We start from the raw sequence: 27,860 nt of genomic DNA on the forward strand, positions 1-27,860 counted from the left end.
CGGACTGAAATGCATCCATATGTTTCAGTCCATTGAAGTTATTATCCTTACTAATGACCAAAGGGCCCCATCTTTGGTCGGCGGGCACCTTTTCAAGCTCACTCCCGGATCTTTTTGACATGACCCTAATAGATTTTGATTCCTTCCTTGCTATCTGGTATGATAAAGTAGGCTGGTGGCATTGTGTTCATTTCTTGCTCCAGCCATTTCTTCGAGAAGCCCTGATTCCTTTTAATGAGAAATAATATATCAAGCTAGGCACTAGCAATTCTCTTTGCTGCTAGGGCTGGTCATTTGGCCTTTGTTTCGTGGCATTTTCAGAGGACAAGCTAGGAAATATATAGGGTTTTTTAAAGATAAAAATGCATCCTCCATTCATATTGACACTTCTATATCTCAGGAATTTTTTAAAGCTGCAGAGAATCCCCAAAGGTGACACACATAGTTAAGAGTTTAATGCAGTAGGAACAGCAATAATAACAATGCCTCATATTTCTAGAGCAGCATTCCAATTAAAAATGTATGGCATCTCAGTGCTTCATCCCATCTCTCCTTAGCACATCTCTCTGAGAAATTGAGGCTTCACTTAACCCATTTTACACGCCGGGAAAATGGAGCCCCAAGGATGCGTGAGCCTGGAGCCAAGCTAGGACTAATGTCCTTCATTTCCACCTCTCTCTCCCATTTATCCATGTGGCAAATGCAGGATTTTTACAAACAGCTTTCGGATTCTGTTCCCCATTGAATCCCCATGTAACTGGCAGGCTGTGTCCCCGCTGGTGCCTGCCTCTCCGGGCACTTTCTGGGATCCTGAGTGAACACACCAAGTGCCTTAATTTACACAAGCTATTGCTCCCAGAATCTCCATGTCAATGAGCCAGGACGATCCCAAAGGGCTTTATCCTAGTAAGTGGAAATAAATAACACAAAATATAATAAATGCATGCCGTGAACAGCAGGCTGAGAGAAACAGTCTCCTGTCCATCTCTAAAGGGGAATTGTGTCAGGTTTTCACATGATTCCTTTCCTCCCTCCATGTCACTAGGGTCATTTTTGAAAGCCAGTCGTTCATTGGAAAGACCTTTCCATCCCCACAGAGTACTGCTGTGTAAAGTTTCAAGGTTGAGTTCAGCTAAAAATCTGAATTTAATATTGTAGCATAACAAGGAGAAAAGCAATCAGCCTGCCTCTGAGTGAGTTTTTGGAAGAGAATCTGTATTACTGCGAACACCTGCTTCTCATTCTTGCTAGAGAGCTCTGGAGTAATCAAGTAAACTCTCTCTTTTCTCTCACTCTGCCCCACCCCTTTTATCTTTCAGTGTCTGTCGGGTTTGAATATGAGACCTGCCCCAGTCTAATTCTCTGGGAGAAGAGGACAGCCCTCCTTCAGGGATTCGAGCTGGACCCCTCTAACCTCGGTGGCTGGTCCCTGGACAAACACCACATCCTCAATGTTAAAAGTGGTACGTGAACACATCTCCCCCAAATACAGCCGTGCCACTTCTCTGGAATCTTGTCTCTAGCCTCAGCGTTTAAGTGGTCACACCTCCCCTTCCCTCGGTCGTTGTTTTATCAAGTGCTCAAAATATGCATAGATTTTCCTACCTTCTCCTTTTACTTATGATTTTTTTTTTAATAGAGACAGGGTCTGGCTCTGTCATCCAGGATGTAGGATGCCATCATAACTCATTGCAGCCTCAACTTCCCAGGCTCAAGCAATCCTCTCGCCTCAGCCTACCAGGAAGTTGGGATTACAGGCTTCTTCAGTTATCCCCCCAAAAGACATTTTACCCAATGCCACGGCATCTGGGGTCTACCTCTCCCACTGCAGCTCTCTCCACATTGTGAAGAAGTTGGGCAGCTCCCCAAACATTGAAGCTTCCTAATTTTTCTCCTCCCCTCCTTCCCAGTTGGCCAATACCCGTGTCTTCCCCAAAGGGCTTCAATAACCCCTCCCATTCTCCATCCCCGGCAGGAATCCTACACAAGGGCACTGGGGAAAACCAGTTCCTGACCCAGCAGCCTGCCATCATCACCAGCATCATGGGCAATGGTCGCCGCCGCAGCATTTCCTGTCCCAGCTGCAACGGCCTTGCCGAAGGCAACAAACTGCTGGCCCCAGTGGCTCTGGCTGTTGGAATCGATGGGAGCCTCTATGTGGGTGACTTCAATTACATCCGACGCATCTTTCCCTCTCGAAATGTAACCAGCATCTTGGAGTTACGGTAAATGGCCACACAGGCAATCTTCTGTTGCTCTCTTGTCCCCAAGACCCCTGAGTTTGATTGGGTAACTGGGGCAGCATTGGGGGTTCTCCAGAGAAGATATAGTCCTTGTGATCCAAAGCCTAGGCCCAGAGTCAAATAAGGAGGTGGGAAAATGGTTTGTGTATCTGTGAAACACCATACACAGATTTGATACACTAGTCAAAAACTGACTTACAGACAAGATTTTTAGTCTCCAGACTGGAGAAAAACTAAGGCATCTTTACTTTTTAAGAGGCTCTGTAGACACACTCAGTTTGAGACCCACTAATGTTCATCTGCTAATTCACAATGTTGTATTAAGCACCTCTATCTGCTAGACCTCTATAAATTCTCGGGATCTTTGCACATTCACTAGGATAGCACTTCCTTTGTGTGCAGGCTCTGCTGTGTTATTTCTGGCCAGCCTAGGTAGATTCCTCCTGCCCATTGCTTGCTACTAAGTCTGAAGGCCATAGCCCTCTGTGCTGGGAAAAAAACTGACCCCTTAAAGCTCTTCAACATGCTCTTGCCAGGAAAGTTGATTTCAGAGCCTCAACTCAGAGGAGATCTGAAATTAGAGAGAGAAATAAGATCTATAAGAAAGGGGGAAATTTTCATTCAATAAATATTTGGTGAATACATGCCATGTGCCAGGAGCTTTCTGGCTAGAAAAAAAAAAAAGTAGGGTCGAACAAATTACCTGTCGTCGTGTTGGTGGTCTGATGAGGAAGCCACAGACAAAATCATGTGGACAAATACAAAATAATTTCCTCTCACTTAAATTATTATTGCTAAATAAATAAATAAATAATATTAATAATTTCCAGTGTCCTTAATTGCTTTAGGGGAAATATAACAGAGTAGGAAACAGGAACTGGGCGCAGAGAGGGTACACGGATGAGAAGGTTATGTAAGATGAATTAGTTGAAGAAACCTCTCATACTAGGTGATGTTTGGCTGGGACCTGAGTGATAGATGTCAGCAGTGAGGAGATCTGGGGAAAAGCACTCAGGCAGAGAGAAGTTGTTCAAAAGCCCTAATTCTAGCCAGTAGCCTGGCTTATTTAAGGACTGATAGAAGCCCACCATGGCTGGAGAGTGGTGAGCCCAGGGAAGGTTACCTCAGAGACGTTCAGAGAATGGGTAGGGAACCAATGTGTCTCACTAACCACTTAGGCAGGTGTACATTGTATTGCAATGAACAAGCAATGCAGGTTGAAGTAGGAAATGGGGTGGAATTGATGTGATCTGATTTGCATTTTTTAAAGGTGACTCTGGCTATGGTGTGTAGAGTAGACTGTAGGACCGTAGGAGTGGAGGCAGGAAAACCCTTCGGGAGTCTGCAGCGATTGTCCAAGATTGGGGTGATGGTGACTTGAACCAGGATGGTAGCAGAAGAGAGGGGAGGGCTCTAATTAGGATATACTTTTGAGGAAAATCTGATCAAATTTGCTGTTGGATCAGGTGTAAGGAACAAAGAGAGAAACTAATCAAGGGCCTGCCTAGGATTTGGCCTGCCAAATGAGTGGATGGTGGCTTCTTCCGAAGCAGCCTCAGCCTCTCTCCTAGAAGGAGCTGCAGGTTGCCCTTGCATTTAAGAGTCTCTGAGGCCCCAGGCTGGGAGAGATATCAATGACCTGCCCCCAGCAACTGCTGCTGAACATTCTTGGGAGCCAAGAATGTGCCAGGCACTGAGAGGAGTACAAAGAGAAGAAAAAACAAGAGCTTCATCCCGAGGAGGATGCAGCCCCAGTGATCCAGTGGGCATTTATTGAGCATGGAGGCGAGCCAGGCATGCGCTGAGCTCTGAGGTACAGAAGAGGATTAAACGCAGGCTCAAAAAACACCCATGGGGGCATGAGAGGTGGCACCTGGGGAAGTCAGTGCAGTTCAAGCTGATCTGAAGGGTCAAAGGTCAACCATCATGGAGATCCAGAGGCGAGCCCTGGGGTGGAGGAGGGCTTTGGTAACCAGAGGGTGAACAATGAGAGCAAGAAGAATACACGTAGGAAAAGGCCAGGTACCCCTCATGCTCCCAAACTGCCGATCAGACAAATCACTTTTCCTAGACTTTCCCATCCATACAGATTCCCTTCCCAAGATGCTTTGTTTGCTTGTTTTCTTAATCCTAGGAAAGCCTCCCTTTCTCAGGCACCCTGAGGGCAACAGAGAGCCATGGGAGGAGACGGGGCAGGGTGGGGCTAGCACTGCACTTTGCCATTGCCTCCAGGAAAAAAGGGTGGAGTAGTTCATCTGGCCTTTGTAATCTTGCACATCAGGCCCTTCCTCCTTTGTCACTGTTCTTCCTGCTCAGAGGCTAGTCAGCCCTCACCTGGTACCCTCCCACCTCCAGACCACTCACGCTGCTTGCTCTGCTTAAAATGCCTTCCCTGTTTAATCTACCACATCACGTCCACCTGCAAGGCTCAGCGTGAGGGCCCCCTCTTCCATGTACCCTGATCTTCACACCAGAAGTCATTCTCACCCACCTCTGAGTCACTTCACTCTCTGATCTTTCATTAGGGTTGATAGCACTGAATGCCTTGTTGTCCGGTTATTGCCCTGTAAGTCTTTAGAGTCTGAGCATGTGAACTTCTGCAGGGCAGACCCCTGGTCATCTTTGTCCCTTAATGCCTAAAGGAGGTCCGGGCCCACACTGGGTACTCAAAATAGGTTGCTAAATTAAAGAAAACACAGACCCGTCTCCTCCCTCTTGTTGGAGTTGGTCCCTGATTCCACATCTCTCCAGTGGTAGAGGCCGCAAGGTCAGTGGTGCAAGCTAAGGGCCCAATCAGAGCAGTCATGCCATGCCTACGTGGTGACGCTGGGACAGCTGGAGGGGAGTATGGCTCCCCGTTTCCCTCGACAGCTGTGTGATTTTTTTTTAACTGCCTTTAGGCTTGTTCTTACTTTCATCAGCCAGGTACCCAGAGCCGATTAGAAGTTAAGCTTTTACAAGAACACTGGTTTGATTCTTCTTTTCTTCCCACTACGTACCTGAAAACAAAGGGCTGTCAATCCCCTCTCTTCAAAACAGCAACCAGCAGAGGCAAGGAGGGGGAGGAAGAGACCTGTCTTGCTTATGTCTTTTCCCCATTGTGAGTTGGCAGCTGAATGATTCAATTTCGGGAGTCAGTGCCCGTCCCTATCTTGCTTACCCACCCCAGAGCTGAGCCTCTCAATTGGGATCCTATTGAAATGTTTCCATGGTTCTCTCAGTATCCTTCCCCCTTCCTCCTGCCTTTGTCTCTCCAAAACATGCAGGGACGAGTTCTATACACTTAAATAACTTCTGAAGCTGCAAAGAGCCTTCTCTTAGGTAAAATGGTTATCACCTGTGTGCTCTGATGAGACGGACATTTAGACATTCCCCATACTCCTTTCCCATAAAAGCCTGATATCCCATCTTTACTAGTCCATTTCCCACCGCCCTTTCGAAGTGGTTTTTGGAAGACCTAAGCCCTCTGGAACAGAGAAAATTTGTTAGTCACTAACATCATAGAAGGAATTTCTCTCATAGAAACATCTTTCCTCCCTCCCCAGTTTGAGAACATCTTAGGAATTCGACCTCAATATAAGGCAGTAAATTATACAGGATGGGACAGTATCTTTCTACCTTTTCTTAACTTGGTTCCTTTTAATAAATGTAAGAATCTCACACCTTCCATAATTTTTGAAATTCTCATTTTTTATTTTTTAAACATAAAACAATATTATAATATAAACATGCTTTTTTCCAACTAAACTACCTCTCCATGCTGACATTCTGATGGCGCTTTCAGCATAGAGTCAAGGGCATCATTCGTTAGGGAAGACCTTCAGAGAAGGGAAACGTCTAACCCAGATATGTTAGTACTGGGACGGGGTGGGGGTTGGAGGGGGACCACGGGAGCCTGGGAAGGGGGGCAAAGCCAGCAGACATTGGAAGGAAGCATCACCAAGGACAAGTTCTGTCTGAGAGTTTCAACCAAGACAGACCCTGCTTGATAACAAGGTAGACTGTTAGGGAGGACTCTTTGCTTCCATTCAAAAAACAGAAATGCTTTTCCTGTGTGGTGAGGCTATGAAAATGGGGGTCAGCAAAGAAAAGTCATGAAGTACTCAATCCAGAATAAAAGTGAAAATGTTGGAGACTGCTTGGCACTATTTTTGAAGTCTTTTTACCAAAGGTAGAACCTAGATTTCATGAAGCCTAACACTAATACAGTTTCAGAGGCTCTCTCTAAGAAGAAAATAAGAAAATTGTAAATATGAAATGAGAAATGAAACGGAATATTTAGGAGGAGAAAAGAAACCAAAAAAATTGCAAAGTTTAGAAAAGCCAATTATATCACAAACATCACAAAATCTAGGCAAAGAACCTAATATTTTTTATTAATTAACTCCTGTAACACTTCCATGATACATGTTTTTCTATACTTTTTGGCTGCATATCTTTGATCATCTTTTAATATCAGTTATTTTATGATTTCATTATCTATAGAAAGAACAGAGGGATTTTCAGTCTTTCCTCTAATAGGGCTGATCAAAATTTGTTTCAGATTATTGATGAAATAGAAAACTTTCTTTTGTGTTCATAATTGATTATTGGTGATGTGTAAATCATTAGAGTTATAAAATTTGGGGAAATCTTTATCAAGTTTCCTTTGTATTATCTCTGGGCATTTCAAGTTTTCCTGTGGAGTGAATAATCTAAGTAGTCTTTGAATTGATGCTCATTAACCAGTTTGTCATTGATGTCTTTGCATTAGTGAAATATGAGTTCTACATGGGGTCTTTTACTCTCTGCAGTAATGCTAGACAAATCAACATGGTAGGGCAGGAGCATTCCTGAAAGACATTCCTATTCGAGAATGGCTAGCAACCATTTAACTGGGTGCTAAAGGGGCTACAAGCTACATGAGCCTCATCCTCCTGAAACTAAACCAAATGTACCCTGAGTCAACCTCTCTTTAGTTAGAACAACAACAAAACCACCCTGTGGCTACTCCAAGTTCACCCTCCTTGAGGGGAAAATGTGGGGAGTTGGAATGAGAAAATACAACAGTCTCCACTGATTGTAACTTTGTAATTCTGAGCAGAACATGAGAGATTGGAGTTAGTCCAAGGTAGGGTCTGCCCAGCACTAAGGGAAGTGGCCTCATTCCTTGCTTCCTTCACTCAAGAAACCATTTTTCCAGCCCTAACTCTCTCCTGGGCTTTCTACTAAGTATCTGCAATTCAGAGATGAGTGAGTCATGTCCTATTCACAAAGAAGTGAGGGGGACAGGCACACAAAAACAAAAATCACCAGACAGCATGATGGCAGCTCTGAGAGACAGGCTGAGAATGCCACAAGAGACCCTGAAGGCTTCACAGAGACGTCACTGAGACTCTGCAGTGTGAAGAAGAGCTAATCCATCTCAATTCTTCAGTCTGAAACACCGCTTTTTCCTCGAAGGGCTCACCTAAGGAGTCTGTGGTATTAAGACCATGCACACAAAGCCTAGGCCTGTCCCTTGTAAGTAGGACATCTGTACCCAGCTGCATAGACTGACTCAGTGATGTGTTATTCTGGTTTGTTGCCTGCTAAGCACCCGGCCTGCTGTGATCCTGGACTGCAATAGCAGTGACCTCAGCCTTTCTCCAAAGCTTGTATTCATATGATCATTCAGGCTCTACACTCTCCAACGACTTGAGCCTTCACCCCTGCCCTTCTCCTTCCCCCAACATAGATCTTCTATTAATCAACTGAAAGCAGATGTTCTTAGGAAAGAAGTAGGTCAGGTCTGCAGACCCAAATCCCATCCAGTATTTTTACAAAATCTTGACTTTAAAAAGTGAAATTGATATTGCAATAATTAAGAGCCAAATACGACTACCACTGGTGGCAGATAACATTTCACTTTCATTAAGCAATATAAAATAGACGCAAGAATTCCCGGCTGCCACCCTGACACACCAGGCTTTGCAGAATGAATCTTAAATTGCGCTATGTCAGTCAGAGCTCAGGAGTTATCAGCATCATTTAATTAACTTTTTTTTTTTTTTTTGCAAAAACTAACACATTGGAATAAAATATAAAAATGTAATCCCTGTGCAAACCCACCACTAATGATGGCCCCCGGCAGAGGACTGAGCTCACCTGAGCAGAAATCAGGGCATTAAACGCTCTTTGTCCCTTCCCTGAAGCCCCCCTCCTCAACTGAAAGGGAAAGAGGGGTCAGGGGTTTCTTTCACCTTGGCCTAGAAGCCTCAAGAATGGGAGTCGTTCTCTTTACTTGAGACCCTAGCGTCTCCTCATCTCTGGCACATTAACTTTCAGCCACTTTCCTATTGAAATTGAATGTATTTCTTCTCTTAAAACAACAACAAAATTGTTACTAGTTCTCTGATAAGAAATAACTGGAGTCTTTGACTCCAATTCCAAGAGGATGCTATTTCCTATAAATGGACATTATTGCAATATTGGATGTTACCTTTTAGAAAGAATGCATATTTGGGGTCCCACCCCAAGTGAAAAGGGGACAGTGAAGGTGGCATGAAGCAGGGAGAGGAAATGGTTCAGACTATCAGGGTTCAACAGCCTTTGCCCAACTGCCGTAGGCTGTGAGCAGGGTCTCACTCTTGGGTGGTACTCATTCTACCTGAAATGCACCAATGGCAAATAGGTGGTACAGGTGTCACCATCCTCCCTCCCACACTCAGTGTCGACATTACAAGTGAGTCATGGTACTCTTTACAACTGATATTAAATGTGGCTCCAAAATTCCTTCTACCATCACACTCCTAGTAGCCATTAGTGGTCAACAGATGTTGGCACCCAAGATACAACCTGTTTGCCATCCCTTCCTTCGTCAGAAGGCCCGTTTCACCTGTTGCCACCTATGTCTTGTGACAGGCACATTGCTGATGAGAGAATTCAAGCTTTCTTGTCCAGATTGTGCAATGTCTGGGAGGAGTCCAAAATCAGGGGCATTTCTCAAGCTATTGAGCCAGGAGTTGTCAGTTACAGGGGAAAAAAGAAAAAAAAAAAAACTGCCTTTTTTGGGACCCTTGATACAAGAAACAAGAATGTTATGTTTGCTTTATCATCAATTCTTCCGCTAACTGTTTGTTCTTTTTTCCTTTCTGTTTTCTTTCTATAAAGAAATAAAGAGTTTAAACATAGGTAAGATGAAGAACTCTTTCCCATATAATTTGATATGGTTCGTTTGCTTCCTTGTGTTTGCTTTTTTTTTGTTTTGTGCTTCTTGTATAATGTTGTATATTTTTATGTACCAAATATAGTAACTTTTTTTATGTGCTAATTGTGTGTTGTGGATATGATAAGCTTTAGCAATTATGAAATGCAGTCAAAAAGCGACCAAATAAGCTGACAGTAATTAGAATTTCCGGGAGATTCAAGTTCAAGATAATGAACCCTCAGCGAACTTTTATCCCTACTGCTCAGTGCAGTCCATAATTAAGCTAAACAGTTGAGGCAAACTCCTGGCTTTTGTAAATGCTGGACTGGGTTCACAAAAGCTTTAATGAACTGGAAACGGGTTAAAAACTCATTTTCAACTCATTAATGATTTTTTCCCCTGGATATATGGTCATCTTAAAAAAAAAAAAAAAGTTAATTGCCAATCTGCTAGTCAGAATGAGTCCAACAGTCAGATGCATTGAGAATTTTCATGGAGTAAAATCACTTTTGAAGAGTATGAAGGGCGGAGACTAAGTATTCTTTGTCAAAACCGCCTTGGTCATTACAGTGATCCAAGGTTATCATTTAAAACCATACTCGTACAATTCACGGATAAAGTGTAAAACACATACACGTGCATTCACACGTGAACTGCACTGAAATGGAAGTAGCCTGAGCTTTCTTAAAGAAAAGTGGCCTTATTTTTATTCAGAAGAAGAGAAAAAACAAAGTGATCTGTACCACTACTCAACGGAACGCTTCTGCTCTCTTTTGGAAATGAAACATGGACAGCTCTCCTTCATGATATTAGGTCAAAATTAAACAAAGTCGAGTCAAATTGCACAAGATCGTAACAGTCAGTAGAAAGCCAAGCCTTGAAAAAGTCCTCTGCCTTCTTCTCAAGCACACCAAAATTGGTCGGTCAGAGGCACCCCATTTGAGCCAAATTTTAAAAATAAGTAGAAATGCCCTGGAAGGACGTTTTTCTGGGAAATTCACCAATTTGATCAAATTCACCAATTTGATCTTTGCCACAGCCATTGATGTGGAGGCATGGCCGTCCCTCTGACCAGAGTTTCTCTGCAAGCATCTTGGTGGAGATAGGTGTGAGACCGTGGGGAAGAATGGTCTCCCCAAGCAAGAACTGACCTCACACCCTCCACTGCCTGCTCTTCTGCCAGAGCTTTTGAAAAGCCTCCTCGAATCAGGCTCCCTAGAAAGTCCAAAATTAATTATCTCTCTCATAGATAGGCACAGATGTGCAATGCCTTGATCCTTCTGTTGATCATGCCAGCTACTGTTCGTTCAGTAACAGAATGTGGCATCTAATTAAAAAATGGCATGAATTTTTCCCTTTCTGCCCTAATTTGTTTTGCATATATGGATGGTCTCTAATGACTTAATAACCAAAAAAGAGGAAGAAAAGAGGAAAAGGAAACGAATGGAATCCAGGTAGTCTCCGCTTTAGTTATCTGGGCTGGAATTTCAGAAAAACTTTGACTTCTAGGTCAGTGATATGTCTTAATAGCAACCTGAAGAGAAACTGGAATGAAAGATGGTCTCAACTCATCAGAGATAAAAATAGCTTCCTAGTTCTTTTTTTTTTTTTTCTTAAATCAGAGAAGAACCCAAATGGTGGTGTTTTAATTAGTTATTTACTAGCTAATGTCAACAGGACAAATGCATCCCACACTGTCATCTCTCTCACCTTCCCTCCACCTCTCCCAGCCCCTGTTCTCCCATCACCCCGAAGTACAGTTGAAAAGTAACAGGAAAAGACTGGTTGCGTGCTTTATACCTATAATCCCAGCACTTAGGGAAGCCAAGGCAGGAGGATCTCTTGAGGCCAGGAGTTTGAGATCAGCCTGGGGAACATAGTGAAAAAAAAAAAAAAAAAAAAAAAGTTTTTGATTAGCCAGGCATGGTGGCATGCACCTGTAGTTTCACCTACTCAGGAGGCTGAGGCGGAAGAATCACTTGAGCCCAGGAATTTCAGGCTGCAGTGAGCTAGAATTATACCACTGCACTCCAGTGAGACCCTGTCTCTAAGAAAACTAAAATAGCAGGGGTTAAAAAAGGGCCTCTACTCATTTCAAAACCTAGTCTACCACACTGAGGCAGAGAGGCAATTACTGCTTGCATCCTAGAAGTGGTGATTGTAATAACCAGTATAGGAATAACATAAGCACCTATTCTGGTCCCAACCACCAACCAGTTACAGACACTGCAAAGGAGAGAACTACAGGGTTTTGAGCCAGAAGGAACATTAACAATATCCAGTATGATTTGTTTAATCCCCTTGGTCCCCCCGCAAAAAAGCTAAGACCTGACACAGCGAAATGACTTACCCAGAGTCACCACCATCTGGGTCAGAATTGAGTTTAGAGTTTCCTGTGTTTTAGCCCTGAGCCACTTCTCCAAGTCTGACTCTGTCCTAGCTAGCCTCACAAAGGGCAAGTAGACACATGGCAGAGGAAGCAGCCCAGGCCTCGGAGGTTCACGACTTCCTAATACACTTCACATACACTCAAAGGTATTAATCCCCGAGTGTGGCCTAGGGCCCTGGCAGACTCTGACTCATACCTGTGACCTCACTGCTACCCAGATTTGAAAAATGCATCTCCTCTCTCAGTAATTCAGATTCCAGCACAGATCAGCAAGATACCCACATTTCTTCACCCTAAATGCCAACTTTAGCCATATTCACACTGAAGAACAATAAAGAAGCTCAGAGCCTGGAGACTGAGGACCGTTCTAGGGTGCTTCTCATGATAAAATTAGAAAACTCCAGGGTGCCCTCGTATTAATGCTCTAGTGCTCTGGAGGCATAGGTTAAAATGAGAACATTGTCACATGGAAGTGTTCCTCTATCCTATTTGAGAATACGCTAAGCCCTTAAGGGGAAATTAAGGAGTCTGGCACACACATGGAGTGTAGTTGGTCTTGAATAACTGTCCTGCTTACAAAAACAGGATCGTGCCAGGCGCAATAGCTCACGCTTGTAATCCTAGCACTTTGGGAAGCGGGCCAATCACGAGGTCAGGAATTCGAAACCAGCCTGACCAACATAGTGAAACCTGTCTCTACTAAAAATACGAAAAATTAGCTGGGCGTGGTGGTGGGCGCCTATAATCCCAGCTACTCGGGAGGCTGAGGCAGGAGAATCGTTTGAACCTGGGAGGCAGAGGTTACGGTGAGCTAAGGTGGCGCCACTGGACTCCATCCAGCCTGGCAACAGTGTGAGATTCCATGTCAAAAAAAAAAAATAGTAAAAATCAAAAAAAAAAAGCAGGATCAGAGTGGGAGCTCTCTTACGGGCTAAATGAAGCAACAGTTGTTTAGCATGGTGGGAAATGAATTCTCTGATAGCATGAGGAGCCTAATTCCAATTAGAAGTAGCTAAGAAGCATGATGTGTTAGAACACCAAGCTTGATGTTAGATTCTTTCCAGTTCACTAAAGTGGAAAGACACTAGAAGAGGTAAGCGTCGTGCTAGGATTTTGTCATTTCTTTGATCCAGGAGGCCAGCTCCATAGCCCCCTCCTCATTTCTCTTTGTGCTTCTCCTACTAAAGCAACAACCCGGCACACAAGTACTATTTGGCAGTGGACCCCGTGTCCGGCTCGCTCTACGTGTCTGACACCAACAGCCGGAGAATCTACCGCGTCAAGTCTCTGAGTGGAGCCAAAGACCTGGCTGGGAATTCGGAAGTCGTGGCAGGGACTGGAGAGCAGTGTTTACCCTTTGATGAAGCCCGCTGTGGGGATGGAGGGAAGGCCATAGATGCAACCCTGATGAGCCCAAGAGGTAAAGGCCATCAAGGAAGAGTCCCCTACCCCAGATAAAGCTTTGCCACAAGCTTGGCTTGCTTCTTATCAGAACTGAAGGGCCGGGTGCAATGGCTTGCGTCTGTAATCCCAGCACTTTGGGAGGCCAAGGTGGGTGGATCACAAGGTCCAGAGTTCGAGACCAACCCGGCCAACATGGTGAAACCCCATCTCTACTAAAAATACAAAAAATTAGCCGGGCATGGTGGAGTGCACCTGTAATCCCAGCTACTCGGGAGGCTGAGGCAGGAGAATTGCTTGAACCCAGGAGATGGAAGTTGCAGTGAGCTGAGATCGAGACACTGTACTCCAGCCTGGGTGAAAAGAGTGAGACTCTGTCTCAAAAAAGAAAAAAGAAAAGAAAAGAAAAAGCATAACTGCAGTAAGCCCAGCAGTCCAAAACATAGCTTTCCCTATCGTCATTTAACTCAGATAGATTGCTTTGGTGTGTGGATGGGTGTTTAGAAAGAAAACCGTATTTATTTATTTGAAGTAAACTTGATCATGCACATATGCTCCAAATGGAAAGTGAAGGGGATTTCGCCTGGAGATTTCTGACTGCTGCCAATCACAAAGCATCAGATGAAATGCTAGCTCCAGGGCCAGAGTGACAGCTGTGTGGGCTAGAGGCAGAACAAAGCCCAGTGAGGGGCCTCTCGCCACGCCCAGACTTTCGTGGTAGACAGCAATGTGTATGAAGTCTAAAATGCAGTGCCTCGCATGCTGTAAATGCCCAATAAATGGTAGTAATTAAGAATGGGTATAATTTCCAGGGGTCCAGGATAGAGGAGTTCTGGAACCCATAGGCCTCTATTTGAAAAGGACTAAAAATACTTGACATAAAGGAGCAATCATCTGAAAGTCCGATTCCTGTTAGCATTTTTAGCTACTGTGAAAGCAGCAGGGCAGCATGGATTAAGGAGGCAAAGCCTTGTACTTGGGCACGGGAGCAAAGACACAAAAAAAATAGAAGCCATATCTGTGTCTTACCAGCCCTGCTGCAACAGGGGAATGCTAGGGCCCAGTGTCCCCCTGGGGCATTGAAGTGCTGATTGGAGTCCCGCTTAACTGGGAATACTTCCTGATGCATACACCTTGAATTGGGAGTTTGTGACTACAAGAATCATCGTTTCTCAACCTTACTGCTGCAATCAGTTGTGAAGTATATTCAAGTAACTTACTACTAATAATGTTTAGGGTAATGAACTTAGGAAATAACTTCTTTTCTAAAGAGAGCAGATGCAAGGTTATTTCCTGCTTCATTCATTTGCAGCCTTGGTTCATTTGCAGTCCAAGGAGCATGTTTTCTTCAGTTGCAGGGAAGAGGGTGGTGATTTAGCCAGCACCCTAGGCTATACAAATCCCAGCACAGTGCCCATGAGAAAGGATCTTGCCCTAGAAGGCTGAGAGCCACTGCTCTGAAGGTACTAATCAATTCCAGTAAGGTCTCTGGTCTAAGCAGAGAGTGCTCAGCAAGCCATCTCATCTCCCACCTCCACCCCACAACCCTATCCCTTTCCAAGAGATAAATCCACACTGCTTGTCTTGCTCAGGTATTGCAGTAGACAAGAATGGGCTCATGTACTTTGTCGACGCCACCATGATCCGGAAGGTTGACCAGAATGGAATCATCTCCACCCTGCTGGGCTCCAATGACCTCACTGCTGTCCGGCCGCTGAGCTGTGATTCCAGCATGGATGTAGCCCAGGTGGGACTCTCTCTCAATTTCTCTTCACTAAGCAACACCTGCCTCATGGCCTGAGGTTCTTACCTGCTTCCTGTTTGGGTCGGAAGTGGAATAGGAGGGGGAGATACGGATACAGATCACAGCGTTGTTTAGAGAAAGCCTAAGATGAGCTAAACAGCAAGGTGGAATGGAAAATGTCAGATAGGTATGAGAGAGAGAGAGAGTAAGAGAGAGGGAAAACCTGTTGAGAAAAATGAAGCCGGTGACACACTCCAGCCGTGGCAGATTACAGGGTAGAAGTTGCTGTGTAATTACCTCTCTTCTCCATCATTATTGCAGGTTGAGAATGTACTGTTCAGTGTTATATGTCAATCAGAACTTCCCTGTTAATCTGAAATGATTGCATCCTCAGTATATAAACCTTTACTTTGTGCAGTATTAACTAGAGCAGAGCCCTCTGCAATATCACCCAAAGCGTGTGTTTAGTCTGGGCTCTTAGAGAGTCAGAGAACAGAGGCTCACTCAAATGTACAGCATTTGTTCTCAGACAGCCTGGAATGTACATTCAGCCTTTCTATAACGGCCTTTTCAACCCTTGGCCAACCTCATAAATTTCAGCTCAAGTTCCACAACAGACTGACAACTTGCTACTGAGATTTTTATTTCAAATTCCGAGGGGAAAGATGTGTTTGGTTCCGTTTATTTTTTAAAGCAAACACTCAAGTTGTAGTTTGCCGGCGAGCCTGCACTTCGGCTGCTCTTGGATAACAGCCACCTTCCAAGCCACATGGCTCCTTTTTGTGAATTAGATACAGGTGCTGCCTCTAAATGAACATAGCTTCCATAGGCGTCCGCTTGGAGAGCAGAGTATGGGCTGGATGGCGTGGACTCTTGGGCAGTGAACTACCTGTGCAACCATATAGGACAGCTCTGATGCTGGTCCAACTGTCTGGAGCTGAGAAGCAGCATCACAGGTAGAGCTGATAGCCAGTTCTGGCCATGGCAGGTGACATGATAGGAAATATGTATTTCATTGTCCCTTCTTCTCCATCACACCCACTCAGCATGGGCAATGAGGAGTTGTTCAATGAAAAGCATTTCTAATACAGTGTGTTATTTAAAAGCTGTCCTTTTTCCTAGATACATAAAACCAGTAAGTGTCCTACAGTTAAACATTGGACATATTAAAGACTGTTCTTTAACCTGATACCACATCATCCACAGGTTCGTCTGGAGTGGCCAACAGACCTTGCTGTCAATCCCATGGATAATTCCTTGTATGTTCTAGAGAACAATGTCATCCTTCGAATCACCGAGAACCACCAAGTCAGCATCATTGCGGGACGCCCCATGCACTGCCAGGTTCCAGGCATTGACTACTCACTCAGCAAACTAGCCATTCACTCTGCCCTGGAGTCAGCCAGTGCCATTGCCATTTCCCACACTGGGGTCCTTTATATCACTGAGACGGATGAGAAGAAGATTAACCGTCTACGCCAGGTAACAACCAACGGGGAGATCTGCCTCTTAGCCGGGGCAGCCTCGGACTGTGACTGCAAAAACGATGTCAATTGCAACTGCTATTCAGGAGATGATGCCTATGCGACTGACGCCATCTTGAATTCCCCATCATCCTTAGCTGTAGCTCCAGATGGTACCATCTACATCGCAGACCTTGGAAATATTCGGATCAGGGCGGTCAGCAAGAACAAGCCCATTCTTAATGCCTTCAACCAGTATGAGGCTGCATCCCCCGGGGAGCAGGAGTTATACGTCTTCAACGCTGATGGCATCCACCAATACACTGTGAGCCTGGTGACAGGGGAGTACTTGTACAATTTCACATATAGCGCTGACAATGATGTCACTGAATTGATTGACAATAATGGAAATTCCCTGAAGATCCGTCGGGACAGCAGTGGCATGCCCCGTCATCTGCTCATGCCTGACAACCAGATCATCACCCTCACCGTGGGCACCAATGGAGGCCTCAAAGTCGTGTCCACACAGAACCTGGAGCTTGGCCTCATGACCTATGATGGGAACACTGGGCTCCTGGCCACCAAGAGCGATGAAACAGGATGGACGACTTTCTATGAGTAAGTGGGTTTGTAGGGCATCTCTGAAGAGCCCTTCCCTTGCCCCAGCTGGCATCAGTGCTGGCCATTCGTGTAGCTTTTTAAATTGCTTTGTCACGTTGTGTTCCTAACTTTAATGATTTCTATGGCCTCAAGATATTCATGTCCCCTCTCCCAGACTCTTACATGACTTGCTCTATTGGGTCTCTGTTATTGAGCATCCTCCCTAGTAGCGTTGGGAATTCCTGTTGCCTGCCTGCCATTCAAATTTCAGGATATTGGACACGCAGAGCGCCTGGGAGATAAAGTGTTGATTAACTTTGCTGATTATTCATGTTTGCCATGGGTGCAGAAATTAGAACCTAAAAGGCAAGATCCCAGTGGGGCTCCTGTAATTTGCCAATATGTCCAGCAACACACTTGATTGCACCGACAGGTAGATAAACTCTGACTTTCCTCTTTAGCAGAAGCAGATCAATACAGATAAAGCACTAGGTATATTAAGAGATGCTAGAGCTGGTCATATTTCCCCTAACGATTATCTCATAGTTAATAGTCCTACCGCTTGTTTTGCAAAAAGCTGTTTTTCCTAGCTCCTGCAGGCAGTTCTTGGTCAAAGTGCCTGCTGTTGTCGGTACTAACCGGTGGGATGCTGGTTGAAGGAATTTACTAGGCATGGTTCTCCCAATGGCTGACTGAGACTGGAGCAGAATTTATAAATATCTGGCTCTCCTGGCTGATGAAAGAGTGTGTTAACTCCTATGTACTTGGAGTCCTTGCTTGCTTTCTGTCTGGATGCTGCTGCTAGCTGAGAGTGTAGTAAGTTAGGGAGGGTTGGCACAGAGAAAGAAAGGGGACAAGAGGGAGAACAGAAAACCTCATTGTTGATCATTCCTAAATCCAGCAATGTTCACTTCCTGTTTGTATGCCAGTGGACTTGGGAGAATGTAAAAGGAAGCTCTTGCCACCTGCTGGATATTTGCTGCATTGCAGAAAAATTGCTTTCCCTGGTTCTGACTTTTCCTTGGGCAACTCTTTCTCAGACTTCTGAAGCATCTTAATACCCTTTAGGGCCCTGGGGTTTGGATCAAACTTCACCACCCAGTGATTCTGCCCTTGAGGGTACCATCTGAGTGCCATCCTTGGCTCTCACACTGAGTTAGGTTGAAGCTATACACTCACCCAAACACCTCCTGGATTTGCATCTTCCTTTCTGACAGTTTTACCCAAAGACCTAATGCTTTTCAGAAATAATTTGTTTGCTCTCCTGAAAGGGGAAAAACCTTCCCTCTCAGGGAGGCCAGCCTGAACTGGGCCTGGCTTAGAGACTGTCATAAAGAAGCTTGGGTTCAAGTGCATCCACAGATCTGAACTCTAAAAGGGAAAGGATTTTCCAGAAAGTGTCCCTAGTTTAATGAAAACATAGGCACGATTCATAAATGTGTTTGAAAATGTTCAGAAGGTACATTGAAACTGAATGATTTTTTATCTTAACTTGATAAGTTGCTCCTTTTTTCATAATGTAGATAAATCTAATGATCACACACTCTCCATTGTGGGGTTCAAATGTATAAGGTTTTCTTTTCTACCTGAAGAGATGCTGCGTTCTTTTTGTTTTATGGTACTTTGGGCACATGACCAGCCAACTGGCAGACACACAACCAATTTAAAAATCAGACACAGCTTCACCTACTGTCAGGGAAGTGCAGTCAAGACCAACACTGCATGGCCTTAGCCAACACTTTAGAGAAAATGTGATGAAGAAAACCGCACAGAGGCTGTGAGGCTACTAGAAAACGATCCGTCCTGGCCGAGGGCGATGGCTTATGCCTTTCACCTCTGTATTTTGGGAGGCCAAGGCAGGAGAATCACTTGAGGCCAAGCAGTTTGAAACCAGCCTGGCCAACATGGAAAAACCTCGTCTCTACTAAAAATACAAAAGTTAGCCAGGTATGGTGGTGCACACCTGTAGTCTCAGCTACTCAGGAGGCTAAGGCATGAAAATCACTTGAACTTGGAAGGCGAAGGTTGTAATAAGTTGAGATTGCACAGCTGGCAGCACTCCAGCCTGGGCGACAGAGTGAGACTCTGTCTCAAAAAGAAAGAAAGAGAGAAAGAGAAAGGAAAGAAAGAGAAAGAAAGTCAGAAAGGAAGGAAGGGAGAGAGGGAGGGAGGAAGGAAGGAAGGAAGGGAGGAAGGAAAACAATCTGTCCTTCAATGAGAGCTTCCTTAGGGAGAAAGAAAGAGAGAAAAAAAAAAGAAGAAAAGGAAGGAAGGAAGGAAGGAAAGAAAGAAAAAGAAAGAAAGAGGAAAGAAAGAAAGAAAAAAGAAAGGAAGGAAGAAAGGAAGGAAAGAAAGAAAACAATCTGTCCTTCAATGAGAGCTTCCTTAGGGGGATTCCTCTCTTCCCACTCTGTTACAGGAGGCAGGGTACAAATCCCCCTCTAGGTGGGAAGAGTGGCCATATCTTTTTTTTTTTTTTTTTTTGCATAGAACAAGAGGTAGAGAAGTCATTTATCTGCTCCATTGTCACAATGACTTCTAAATATGGATTTGATTATCCCTATTTTATGGATAAAGAAACTCAGGCTCAGAGAAGTGAAGTGACACCTCTGAGGCCGCACAGGGTGGCAGTAGTGAAGCAGGACTGGAATCCAGATCTCCAAGCCCAGTGTTCTTTGCACTGCACATTGGCATCATAAAGCAGATCTATAAATAGAATTTGTAACTTAACCTTCAGACTCCACATGGGAACTGTCCCTGAATTTTTGGGAAGATGTAACTCAATAAGGCCAGCCCATCGATGACTCTGGAAGCAGGAGAGAAATGTGGGAAAAAACAACACTGTCAAATCTTCCTGGACCCATTTTATGATCAGCCAGTTCTAGAAAGTTCCAGGAAGCCCAACCTTGGAATTAAGATTTCCCCAGATGCAGGCCATTGGGTCTTGATAGAAGAAGCATCCTGATTTGGTTACATCCCTGAGGGAACTCAGGTTTTCACAGCTTTCCCCAAAAGGCAGCATCTTACACTAGAAAGCTCCTGGGTCTTAGCATCAGGATGACAAAGAGGAGGCCATCTCTGCCACACACTTACATGTTGACTTTGGATACATTATTTAACTTCTCTGAGCCTCAATGTCTCATCTGTCACATGGGGATAAAAATGCAAACTAAACAGGGGCCCTGTGCTAATCCATGGAGATAATACATTTTTAGAAATTAGCAAAGCAGTTTGCCTATAGAAGTTTAACTCAGAGTATAGGCTAATGGGATTTGAGGGGAATTATGAAGCACACCTCTGTCTCCTTCCTACCCCTCAGGTTTCACACAACTAACTGTATAGTGGATATAAGAGTCAGACAGAGACTTATTTTGGAAAAGCAGAATTGAAGAATGCAGCTTGAACTTTAGGTCTATTTATTTATTTATTTATTTGAGACGGAATTTTGCTTCTGTTATCCAGGCTGGAGTGCAATGGCGCAATCTCAGCTCACCACAACCTCCGCCTCCCAGGTTCAAGTAATTCTTCTGCCTCAGCCTCCCATGTAGCTAGGATTACAGGCATGCGCCACCACGCCCAGCTAATTTTGTATTTTTTTTAGTAGAGACGGGGTTTCTCCATGTTGGTCAGGCTGGTCTCGAACTCCCGACCTCAGGTGATCCACCCACCTCAGCCTCCCAAAGTGCTGGGATTACAGGTGTGAGCCACCGCACCTGACCATATTAGGCCTTTTTAACACCTCACTTTGCGTTTCTCCAGCTCTCTTCCCACCTCCCAGTGTTGCCTGCTGGTCTCCCATCCCCTGCAGGAGCGGAGTCTGCCTTAGCAAACTTGGGGCCCAGAGGGGCAAAAAAACACATCACCCTTAAAGGCAGTCCCTCCAGAAGAGAGAAATGATAAAGAGCCTCTTTAGTCATGTTCAACTCCTTCTCCCAATCCAGCAACCGGGGAAGGAGCAAATGTCAGGTCAAATGAAAAGATGGAAGTTGACTTCCCACGGAGTGGGGTTCAAGAGTTATTTTACAGAATAAGCTGGCATGCCATTCATGAAGGCTGGAATGGGCCCCTTTAAAAGTTGCCTTTCTCTCTCCTCTTTGTCCTCGGAAGTGGAGAGCTGGGCAGAAATCCAGCTGATATGGGAATGCCCTTTGGAAACCCTACCATGCCTGCTAAGTTCCCAGACTAGGGAAGATCAGCTTGCATTCCTGAAAAGAACAGTGCTGTACTTAAAATTGCACCCTCTACTCCCTATTCTCTCTCCACTCTCGCCGTTCTTTATTGTAGTCCTTAGTACCTATTACTCACCATCTAACATACTCTCTTTTTCCTATCTTGGTTTAGTTTCGCCCTCTTCAGCCAGCACGAGGGCAAGAATTTTGCCCCATTTTCTTCCCAGCCGTATCTTCAGTGCCCTGATCTGTGTTTGGCACATCATAGGCTCTTGATGAATATGTATTGACTACATAATTCAAAGGCAGCCTCCAGCCTCACTCCAGCCAAGGCTGGGCCAGTTCCATTGGGTTGGCATTGAGATCCCATTGCTGGAACTCAGTGCCCTGCTCCTACATGCAGAGTTATTTGCAAAAAGTCCTACATCTGAAGATGCTCCTTGGGGGAAGTAAGTAGAGCTGGAGGCAGCCGAATCTTCTTAAAAGTTAAAGAAAATCTGTTTTTCTCCCTTTGGCCCATGAGATTCTAGTCCCTACCCTAAAGCTCTGTTCCTACTACTTCTCTCAGAAGGAAGCTCAGCAGCCTGTGCATTGTAAGTGTCCCCAGACTACAGTGGTTTGAAATTAAAATCCTTGCCCTGGTCCCGAGAACGTACTTGTCAGCAGGAGGAGGAGCTGTCTGTTAGTGAGTACCGCACCAGACACCCCATACCCAAATACTTAGAATTGCTTTATTTTCTGATTTTTAAATACTTTTTCTTTCTGCTTATTAAACATGAAAGTATTGATTCCAAGTAATTTTTTTTTTTTTTTATGAGGCAGAGTCTTGCTCTGTTGCCCAGGCTGGAGTGCAGTGGCACATCTCAGCTCACTGCAACTTCTGCCTCCCAGATTCAAGAAATTCTCCTGCCTCAGCCTCCCAAGTAGCCGGGACAACAGGCATGCACCACCACGCCCAGCTAATTTTTGTATTTTTAATAGAGACAGGATTTCACCATGTTGGCCAGGATGGTCTCAATCTCTTGACCTCATGATCTGCCAGCCTCAGTCTCCCAAGTGCCGGGATTACAGGCATGAGCCACTGTGCCCAGCCAATTACAAGTAATTTCTAAATGATGGAAAAATGCAAAGAAGAAAATAAAGATTAGTCAAAATTCCATACAGCAAAACCACCATTAACATTTAAATGTCTATATTTTCAAAGAATTTCTTCTACCTATAGATACTGACATTTTTTACCCCTCCCTGAAAAAAAAAAAAAAAAGCTACTGTCATGGGAATGTATTTTGTATTCCACTCTTCCACTCAACATGTGTAGATTTGTCCATGCCAATAAACAGAAACCCATGTTGTCAGTCTTGACAGCTTCGTATGTTTCTACTTTATGGCTAGATCATCAGTTATTTCACGAGTCTGCCATCAAGGAACATCTAGGTGGTTCTAATTTGTCACTATGGTAAATAGCACCTTTGTCCCCCTGCCTGGACAGGTGAGAAAGGTAAAAATTACCTTAATTCCAGATAAGAAAGCTCAGAGGGAGCCACCCTTTTCTTGGGGTTGCGCTACTGTCCAATGAGCGCATAGTGAGGGCAGTACTGCTAACGCCTAAACAACACACCCGCATAACCTAGAGCTTTGCTTTACCTTAGTGCAATTTTTGGAAAAATGAACAACGGCTTAAAAAAAAAAAAAAAAAGCACAGAGGAGCCCTGTTGATTTAGCAGACCTGAGTCCCCACCCCTCTTTACAACACAGGGCTTTCCAGGGAAGGCATGGTCTGCGCCACCCCCTGCCTGGGGCCCTGGGCAAGTGATAGGGGTGGATCCTGAGTGCGCAGTGATTCCTGCTGCAAGAGCTCCCTCCTCTCTCCCCCAGCACCTTTACCCAGCCAGGTGTCCAGCTTAATGTGATTGCACTCTCAGCTTTCAAACTTCTGCAGAGCCTCAATGTTTCCAGTTCTTCCCAGAAGCAAAATCACTCAGATCCCCAAAATCCTGAACCAGATCTGCGCTTCTTTATTCCAAAAACACTTCCTAAGTGCCCTCTGTCTTTGATGTTGTAATCCTAAACCCTAAGCTACAACGTCAAACAGGCCCTCCCCACAGGGATCCTCAGAGGAGGATCCCCCAGCCCCATGTGCTACACAAGCTTTAGTTTCCATCCCTCAGAACCTGCCAGCTTTTTCCCTCCCCCAAGTCCAAAGGGAATAATCCCCAGGGGTCGAGCCACTTTTCTTTCTTTTTTACGCTCCAAGCAAATGTCTTCATTGCTCCGCCTTCTTGCTCCCCTTCCTCCTCCAGTAACAAGACTCATCTGGGAGAGGTCTCTACATGCAGACCTTGGAATGAGCCTGCTTTCCTTTCCTAGGTGTGAGAAGGGCCCAGCTCTCAGGGTACAGTGGGTCTTCCAAGGTGGGGAAAGGCTGTCCCAACTGCAAGGCTTCTTGCTGAAGGGAGAGAAAACTCCACAGTGTGAGAAAAGAGGAAAGTTGACACATACACATAAAGAAGGAGGCCCCAATGTCAGGCCATTTGCAGGCAGTACGGCATGATCACTAGTGTCCCTAGACTTGGGTACTGAGGACAACTGATGGCAGGGAGTCACTGGGAAACTGTCTAAGAAGGCTGCTTGGGAAGTGGAGCCATTGATGGTTGAGGGACCTAAGATCAGGTTCCATGCAGCCAGGCCTTCTATGCTGAGCCAACATGGGCAGGTGGCATTTGGCACAAGCTGACTGTCCAGAGGCCTAGGAGGTGACAAGTGAGACAACGTTGGACCCCAGTAGAAGAATCGGGGCATGGATGGTCTCAAATGCCTGGTTTTTATTTGATTGAGCAACTAATGGGAAAAGAGTGTTGTTTGTTTAGTAGAAAACTGACATGGTGAAACTGATATTTTGGGAATATTAATTTGGAGGCTTTGTAGAACACATGAATTAAAAAGCAAGAGAGGGCCAGGTGCATGGTTCACGCCTGTAATCCCATCACTTTGGGAAGTCAAGGCAGGTGCATCACCTGAGGTCAGGCCAATATAGCAAAATCTCATCTCTACTAAAAATACAAAAATTAGCTAGGCATGGTGGTGCATGCCTGTTATCCCAGCTACTCAGGAGGCTGGGACAGGCAGAAGAATCACTTGAACCCGGGAGGCGGAGGTTGCAGTGCGCAGAGATGGTGCCACTGCACTCCAGCCTGGGACAGAGCAAGACTCTGTCTCAAAAAAAAAAAAAAAAAAAAGCAAGAGAGGCCCACAGGTGGCTGTTCTCTGTACTCTGTAACTGGAGGGAGCCTCAGACCAGGTGAAATGTTTTCCACGAGCTGAAGTCAGTTACATCAGCGGGTAGAAGAAAGCATCACTGATGTTTCTCAGGGCACAATGGGGTTTTGACTGTGACCAGGGGCCTCAGTGAGATGCGCCACCCAGCCAACCCACCTTACCAGCTCTCTCTTTCTCTGGCCCTATGAGTCTTGGGAACACTTTCAGCCCCAGTGACTGCTGCCAACCAGTGTTTCTCTTCCCCCAGCTATGACCATGAAGGCCGCCTGACCAACGTGACACGCCCCACGGGGGTGGTGACCAGTCTGCACCGGGAAATGGAGAAATCTATTACCATTGACATTGAGAACTCCAATCGTGATGATGATGTCACGGTCATCACCAACCTCTCTTCAGTCGAGGCCTCCTACACAGTGGTACAAGGTGAGCCTCCACCCATACCATCCTACCCCCCAACTCACCCACAGACCCAGAACCCAGCCAAGCACAACATGTGAGCCTGGGAGGACTTGCAGGGACCCAGCCTACCCCCCAGCTTTCCATTTTATTCAAGTGTCCACAGCAAACTAACTCTACAAGAAGTCAATCTTATCGAAAATGACTTAATCAGATACAGTAGAATGTCATCTACACTCAACCAATGTCTAGATATTTGAACTGTCTACGTAGTTACCTGAAAATGTCCATTTTCCTCCCCACATCCTCTCTCTCTACTTCTTACCCTTCCACCACCACCTCTCCCCACCAACCCAGTACACATAATTGTCTTCTCAAAGGCCATTTATTCTCTGGCCCACCACTAGATTTCCTATTTTCGTGTTCCATCCTGATTCTCTCTTTTAAGCATTTGTTTGATGAGTTGGTTGCCCTGGGACTGGAGTTCTTTAACGATCTCTCTCCAAGACTGGGATCTCAAAGGTCTCTGACCACCCCATGCTTACTATTGCTATTAGACATGTTTTGCAGCCCAGGGCAAGCACTGGGGCTGGCCAGAAAATGAATTGTGCCTATTAATTTTTCTTTTAATTAAGATATAATGTCGGTGGGCTAGCGTGTTGTCAGAGGATAAAAGTGTCCTCTCAGTAGATAAATGGTGACATTTCTGGACTATTATCCCACAGCGGAGCCTGTTTCAATGACTCTATTTCTGCTCTGCCAAATGATTAATGATGTAGATTCTGTCCTGTGTGATGGCTGGAGTCACAGGAGCGACAGGTACACACTTGCTCACTGCCCCAAAAGCTGACATCCCAGAGGCCAGCCCAGGCCACTCCTTTGTCCAGACAATCAGGAAGTGTATCTGTAAAAGGAGTCTCTGACTCACATTTCCTTCCTGTAACTTTTCGATAAAGGAAAAGGTCAGAAGTCTGATTGACTCGTGTAGCTTCCATTGGGGAAGATAAACACATTATCAGCATCCACTGGCTCCATCTCCCTCCTGTATGTGAGTCTCTTCAGAGTTCTCTTGAGTGAAGGTGGTATCAGGCACAGTCAGCAGTTAAAGCATGAGGATGGGGAAGGTTGATTCTTCTCTTGATTTTCTTGGAGAATCCTGGGCTTTGATTTGCAGTGGATCTGACCTGTGGCTATACCAGCAACCTTAGGTTAGATAGCAGGCAAAAGGGGGAAAAAATTAAAGTCATTTGTCTTTCATGTTTTCTTTTTTTGTATAAGCTAAAATATATATCTTAAGGTTTGGGAATTTGATTGACACAAGTTGTGTAGGCAATAGACATCTTTAAGTGTTTAAACGTGCTATCAATAGTCTTCAGTGAGTACAAGAAACATCATGGTATAATTATTTCTGGAGTGCCACATATTATGTTTTTCTTACATGGATCAGTAGTATCTCTGCTACTTACCTTCACATGGTATATGTGCTAATTGAAGGCAGCCTTAGACTGATGGCTGCAAAGTACCATGGAAACCTATTAAAAAAAAATAAGGGTTCTATTCTCTTCTGACTAGTAGAGTGGATAATTTATTTCCCTATCCCCACCCCTACTTACATTTTTCCAGATCAAGTGCGGAACAGCTACCAACTCTGTAATAACGGTACCCTGAGGGTGATGTATGCTAATGGGATGGGTGTCAGCTTCCACAGCGAGCCCCACGTCCTGGCAGGCACCATCACCCCCACTATTGGGCGTTGCAACATCTCCCTGCCTATGGAGAATGGCTTAAACTCCATTGAGTGGCGCCTAAGAAAGGAGCAGATTAAAGGCAAAGTCACCATCTTTGGCAGGAAGCTCCGGGTAAGTGGTTCCACCCAATCTGTTACCACAGAGTGGGAGAGGATACACCCTTTCCTCACAGAGCTGAGAAAGTTCCCCAGCTTCATAGCCTCTAATACTCTTTTTACTCCCTGGAAAAGGCAAACTCTTCGCTCCGAAGGTAGACACCATCTCCCTTTGGGACTCATACCTTGGGGAAAACGTTCTCCATTTCCTAGGACTGAAAACGGCAGCCATTTCCTGCTCTGGGGATTTACATTATGCTGTAACTAGAGACAGCTTTGGTCCTCTTTTCACATTTGCCATCTTCTTTCTCAAATTTCACTGTCTGGTCAACTCACCCAATGAATTGGTGTTATGCCTACTATGTGCCGGGTAATTTGCTAAGTACTGGAAGAACAAAAATTTTAAAGTATCTGCTTTGCACTCAAGGAATTGCATGTCTGATAAAATATGCAGACACAAGATAATCACAGGTTAAGTGAAAAGACAGAGGCACATGCAGGGTCTGATGGGATCCCAGAGGAGATGTCACTCCACCTGAGAGGTGCAGGGAAGATTTCCCAAGAGGAAGTAACAATAAACCTCAGTGGGGAGTTTTAGCCAACCTCGTTTTCCCAGTACAGGCAACTTGCCCCACATGACATCTTTTTTAAAGCAGTGTATAACATTTATTGAGGATTACAGTGATGTAAACCCTATGTTAAATGCTTTGTTTGTGTTATCTTATTATAACTTTTTCAATAGTCCCACGAAGATAATTATTACTAACTCCATTTTTCAGATAAGAAAACACAGACTCAGGGAAACTACATTACCTGTCCAAGGACACAATGGCTAGAAACGGAAATGCCAGGACGTGACCCCAGGTCTCTCTTTCTGTCTGGCTCACTCGCCAGTATGTCACATAGCTTCCTGCTTATCCATGATTATCCAGGTCATCTCAGCAGATGTGGATTCTGCTCCAGTCACTTATCTGTCACCGAGAGGGAACAGTTCCTACCATCATGCTAAACCCTTCCCTGGGGAAGGGGAATGAATACTGGGGATCCCAATCTTTATCAAATCCAGCACATATTTATTGAGCACCTACTATGAGCCAGGCACTGTGCTATGCACCTAATGGCATATAAAGCAAAGCCTCTAACTTCCTGCACTTTACCTCCAGGGTGG

General features: G+C 44.9%; 1 protein-coding gene and 1 non-coding gene across 12 annotated transcripts in view; both read left to right on the forward strand.

The window, feature by feature from the left end:
• TENM2 (teneurin transmembrane protein 2) overlaps positions 1-27,860 on the forward strand; it is a 1,289,478-nt gene that overhangs the window by 1,223,295 nt on the left and 38,323 nt on the right. For 10 of the 11 annotated variants that reach the window (XM_037740622.1, XM_037740620.1, XM_017534465.2 and 7 more), the window contains 8 exons: positions 1,320-1,463; positions 1,976-2,225; positions 9,375-9,395; positions 12,988-13,220; positions 14,794-14,948; positions 16,152-17,026; positions 24,701-24,876; positions 26,473-26,708. In XM_037740622.1, the coding sequence (XP_037596550.1) occupies positions 1,320-1,463; positions 1,976-2,225; positions 9,375-9,395; positions 12,988-13,220; positions 14,794-14,948; positions 16,152-17,026; positions 24,701-24,876; positions 26,473-26,708 (2,090 nt within the window). The remainder of the gene's footprint in view (positions 1-1,319; positions 1,464-1,975; positions 2,226-9,374; positions 9,396-12,987; positions 13,221-14,793; positions 14,949-16,151; positions 17,027-24,700; positions 24,877-26,472; positions 26,709-27,860) is intronic. The other variant, XM_037740624.1, reaches the window with a different exon arrangement.
• LOC119472122 lies at positions 22,717-22,842 on the forward strand. The gene has a single exon (XR_005201230.1). It is a non-coding gene; the product is annotated as a U4atac minor spliceosomal RNA (small nuclear RNA).

The sequence above is a fragment of the Cebus imitator genome, unplaced genomic scaffold, assembly GCF_001604975.1.
Source record: "Cebus imitator isolate Cc_AM_T3 unplaced genomic scaffold, Cebus_imitator-1.0 Scaffold86, whole genome shotgun sequence".
In the NCBI taxonomy this organism is placed as follows: domain Eukaryota; kingdom Metazoa; phylum Chordata; class Mammalia; order Primates; family Cebidae; genus Cebus; species Cebus imitator.